Source organism: Haliotis rubra, unplaced genomic scaffold (assembly GCF_003918875.1).
Source record: "Haliotis rubra isolate DU_JTF1 unplaced genomic scaffold, ASM391887v1 Scf282, whole genome shotgun sequence".
Lineage (NCBI taxonomy): Eukaryota > Metazoa > Mollusca > Gastropoda > Lepetellida > Haliotidae > Haliotis > Haliotis rubra.
In genome coordinates this window covers 149,273-154,031 of record NW_025766914.1, presented here as the reverse complement: position 1 = coordinate 154,031, position 4,759 = coordinate 149,273, and the positions used below count along the sequence as shown (strand labels likewise).

General features: G+C 39.5%; 1 protein-coding gene and 1 long non-coding RNA gene across 3 annotated transcripts; one reads left to right on the top strand and one right to left on the bottom strand.

Moving 5' to 3' along the window:
- The first annotated feature begins 304 nt into the window (after window positions 1–304).
- Window positions 305–1,329, top strand: LOC124281318. 2 transcript variants are annotated; one of them, XM_046717345.1, is made up of 2 exons: window positions 305–551; window positions 1,076–1,329. In XM_046717345.1, the coding sequence occupies exons 1-2, from the start codon at window positions 331–333 to the stop codon at window positions 1,224–1,226; spliced, it is 372 nt and encodes a 123-aa protein (XP_046573301.1). In that variant the 5' UTR covers window positions 305–330; the 3' UTR covers window positions 1,227–1,329. The 2 variants fall into 2 exon arrangements, with proteins under 2 accessions (XP_046573301.1, XP_046573300.1); XM_046717344.1 differs by having other exon boundaries at window positions 1,033–1,329.
- Window positions 1,330–2,260: 931 nt separating this feature from the next.
- LOC124281319 lies at window positions 2,261–4,254 on the bottom strand. Its single transcript, XR_006899901.1, has 4 exons — window positions 3,955–4,254; window positions 3,238–3,318; window positions 2,993–3,105; window positions 2,261–2,615 (listed from the first exon to the last, which is right to left on the bottom strand). It is a non-coding gene; the product is annotated as an uncharacterized LOC124281319 (long non-coding RNA).
- Between the last annotated feature and the right edge of the window lie 505 nt (window positions 4,255–4,759).

The following is a 4,759-nucleotide window of genomic DNA, read 5'->3' as shown; positions in this document are numbered from 1 at the left end:
CTCGAAACGAAGCACCCGCGATACCGAACCCAGTCAGAGCGGGTGGGCGTGCACTTAAGTGTAACGAAGCATTGCACTGGCTGGTTCATTTGCTGATACACTCAGGGCTGTAATCGTGCGCACGAGCCATAAATCAATGCGTTTGTTTATGGTGTATAGCCTGATAGGTGTTAAGTTCAAATTGCATGTGGTCAGTGATCGAAGTTGTGTATTGCATATTGTCATGAGCAGACAGGCAGGCAGATACATAGCAGGCCCTCCTATCTATTTGACTAAAAAAAGAAGCATTATTGGATGTAAAGTAAACTATAATGTGTGTTTAGCTACCACATGCGAAGGAATAGCATTAAATGTGTTGTGAATGCAGCAACTATCGCTGTAAAAGCGGTTGGCATCGGAAGCACTATACAGCCGCTATTGGAACCTAAAGCATCGGCAGCCGAAAACTTTCGGTCATCTCCGATAATTTCCGCGTTTCGCCGAACAACGCCAACACTTCCTGTCGTCACAGCGAGCGAAAAATGGCTGCCGACAGAGGAGAAGAGAAAAGGGTAAGTGTTTCAATCAACGCTTAGCTCCACATACTGTAATTCTGATTTATAAGGTAGTGTGCATTGAACGCATGTTATCATCCCCCTTTGATAACAATACTTCATCTTCGTAAAAAAATGTATTTTGTGTCCATTATCTGCGTTTTTGTATGGAAGTCGAACGGATTTCAAGATGAGGTCGGCGGAATGAGGCTACCAACCTCCTTCGCTTTGAGTGAATCCTTACATGGCTTTAGAAAATTTATCGTGAAGGGATTCAGTGAGGAGCAAAGTGAGACTCAGTGTGAATATGGTATTCGGGGTTATTACGGACGATGACGACTTGAGCAATATTTTCATAGACCGGCTACGTCCGAGAGACCGCAGTTGTATTTTGCCCCATACTTGTAACGTATTCATTTTAAAACTGGAAGTGAGTGCGAACAGTATGCATTTTATTCGTGTCTAGTTGTGATTGAACCTATATTACTTTGTGTAACAGATACACTTACCAGACCATCATGTTTGTTTTGGGAAATACACAGTCGCCGAGTGTGCTGGGATCTGGTGGACGGATGGGCGAGATGTCTGACAGTTGTGACCTCCCTACTGTTGCCGAAACTCCGTCGACAGAGATTATACATGGAGTCTGACCAATACCAAAGTCTTCCAATGTGCCAGAGTAACCAGCTGTGATTCTCACACAAAGAGGTAGATTATTGCCCTTCAGTTTCAGTTCTCTTTGGGTTTTTTCGGTTAAATTAGATTGTAAAGATATGTGACAAACATGACACACACACCCCTTCTCATTCCATGTTTAAAATATAACTCATAATAATTAGTTTTGAATAATATTTTCTGAATTTATTTCATAATGTTATTCTCTTGGTTTGACACTTACAGGTCACAGTCTGCGGAAGTGTTCAAGACTTGAGCAACAAGATGACACAAGTTTCCTGGATGTGTCTCACTTAGATGAGACACCGATCAAGCTTCCAGGATAGATGAGACATTGTTTGTTGCAGCAGAGACTGAGCACAAACCATCTTTACAGTGGGGACCTGAGGGAAGATTGTCAAGACCTAAGGCTCCTTGAACCTACAAGTGAGGCGCCACACTAAAGATGTCAAATTCTCATGTGAATTGTGTGGGACGTTTTTCCTTATCAACCAAACGCTGAAGGAACATGTTGCTAAAGTACACAAACAGACTGGTTTGTCAAGTGCAAGGTTTGCAGTATAGTTACAACATTTCGGGGTATGGAAGAATACAAGTCTGCTCCATGATGAGCATGCACCCAAATACAGGTTGTGGTAAACTCATAACATAATCTGTCATGACATTTTTTCATTGGTAGAATGAATGACCATGGCCAGTTGTCAGATCCCAAATACATAATTTGGAAACCCGACTTATAATTGCCACGATAACCATACCACATTTGCTTATTTGAAGTTCATTTGTTTAGATTTAGTAATAAAATTTCCTCAAATCTTTTTTTCTGTTGTTAGAGGTTGTAAATTCTTGTTGATGTTGGAAAATACTTGTGCATGCTTGTAATGTTTGTTCATGTGACTTTGTGTTTTGAAAGTAGTAGGAAGGATGCTCGGCTAACCAGGTTAGCTATATGATAATGGCAAAGATAACTAACAAATAACTGCAATGATATGTTTGATGTTGTTTTTATCAACCATGTTAACTTGTAATAAAGATATATTTACAGCCATATATGAAGTTCAAGTGTTTTATTCATTGACAAATCTGAATATGACTTTCTTTGTCCAATGATAATCAGTAGATAAAAATGTCTTATTTTCTGTTTACTTAAGACAACATCACATCATTTCCAACTTTACAATTCCCATATTTACACATTATGAAAGTGCATATGTAAAAACATAACAGATTCAACACTTGGACATCTGTTCATCACAGTGGGCAACAGAAAGACCAGCTCTTATTAGTCGCTTCATCTTGCTTTCCTTGACTTTGTGGTAGCTCCAAGACCAGGTTCATGCACACTTGACATAACCTTCACCGGTTTCCTCGCACGATGAGCCTACTGAGGGCATCAAACAAGTGGTCCTGTAATAGGATTGAAGAACACTTTTAGTGGAATGCAATGTGTGTGTCAGAGTGTGTGAGTGAGTGAGTGAGGGGCTTAACTTTGACGGAAGAGGACCAACATTATTATACTTGAAAATATCACACCAAGAAGATAGCAATCAAATAGTTAAACCTGTGGAATCACACTGTAAACCATGGCACACTGATCAGTTAGTCATCTAAACAATAAGCTACCACACTGCTAGATTCTACATATTTAATAATGCTATTAATAGTAAAAAGTAATGGTAAACAAAACTGTCAGCCAGTGTTTGTTAGAAAACGCCATTAGTTAAACATATATAACTTTTAAATGTCAAACAACACCAGCCTTCCTAGTACGGTGTGGGACTTACCTGGTTGGATCTTGTCTTACAATGCTCTCCCCACAAATTTTGGACGTGTTGACATGTAAACCCACTGGAGGGAAGTGGACAAGTCAGCCAGTGACAGAAGGAATTTCTTGAACCTGTAACAATAAGAAATATAGCAATTTCATGAAGTTAAGAGAGTTAACGTTTAATCAGCCGTAGCTTTCATTATGGATGTGTTCATATTACAATGATCTGTAGTCCACAGAGGAAATTCTAAATCAACTCACCTATATACCCATATGTATCATCCTGCATCTGTCAATAGCTGATATCCCTGGGTCATCACACGCCTGGAACCACTCACGAACCTGAAATGTGTTTAATATCTGTATACCAAGAGTCCAATTTCAACCAATTAACATGTTAATCAACATTGAGATACCAAATGCATGATCATCATATATTCTAATGCAAGTTACACCTGACTACATATGAAATAAGTTACATATTTGCGCAATTGATCATGCACACCTCTTAAGTAATTCAGAATTAAAATCAACAACATATCCTTTTATCAAGTTGTCAGCTGAAAACAGCCATAAACCAACATTCCCGATATTCACCGTAATTTCACTTGGCACAACTGTACTCGAGATCTAAACAAGAACACATTCACTACTACATATCTTAGACACAACATGCTAACACTGAAAAAATAAACTAGTACCAATGTGCGATTTGGAGAAATCATACCCGCCTCGATTAACTTTCAGCCTGCAACACTTCTTTCAGACACAACTGTGTAACCTAACTTGAGGCTGAACAGTGAACACACTGACGAGGCCGAACCCTACCCATTTATTTACGGTAACTGATTAAACAAAACACGTATTCCACATCAAATGACAAATCCAGCTGCATATACATGATGGTTGATCAATGATGTGGGTGTTATCACATAAAATCAAGACTTCAACCCGGAATATACAAAAGAAACTACTCACCTTGTCACTTGTTTCGTTTCGTCCGCCATTTTGTCGTACAATGTTTTTCCGGAAATGGTGTTGTCATTCAACTACGATCGGTTTTTCACGGATACAGTCGAAGTTATTCCGCTGCATTTTACCGAGTTTCGCATAGCGGCTGTACGCGTATTCCGCTAACAGCCGCTGTCAAATCCGATAGTACCTCTTTTTGTTCGTATATGAACTGCATTAGATAGCAATACAGACGCTATGCTACCAATACGCCATCATTATGATCTCATTTAACGCTTTTTCATCACATAGATAGGAGGGCCTGCATAGGTGTCAATAAAACAGACATTGAGTTTTGTCTGTGACAGAGGCATATCTATCTCACAGTTAGAAATTCTGACAATGCTAAATAATGACGTTGCGTTTAAGTATCGAACTGAGAAAGTGACTCGGTAAGAAGAACGTGTGGTGAAATAGTCAAATGAAATTATTTAAACAGTTAAATCGGTAATCTACTGTCATAACATATAAAAAGCTCGCGCCTGTGAAATATCAACAAAACATTAAGCAAATAGCTCACATCAAAGCCTACTCCGAGTACTCACCGCCAGCGAAGGTTTTCCGTCCTGAAATGTCGAACGTCTCACTGGTTGACACATAGCTGAGTAGACCTAGATCCTTAATAAGGTTCTTTTATGTAATGAGTAGATTATTTACTATTTGTTGTTTAGACTACTCCCTGAGACTACCCCTGCTCACGACCTTATAATTCGGGAACCCGCTTCAAGCTGCGCGAACCTATTCACTGCGCATGCGCTATGAGCGTAGCGCA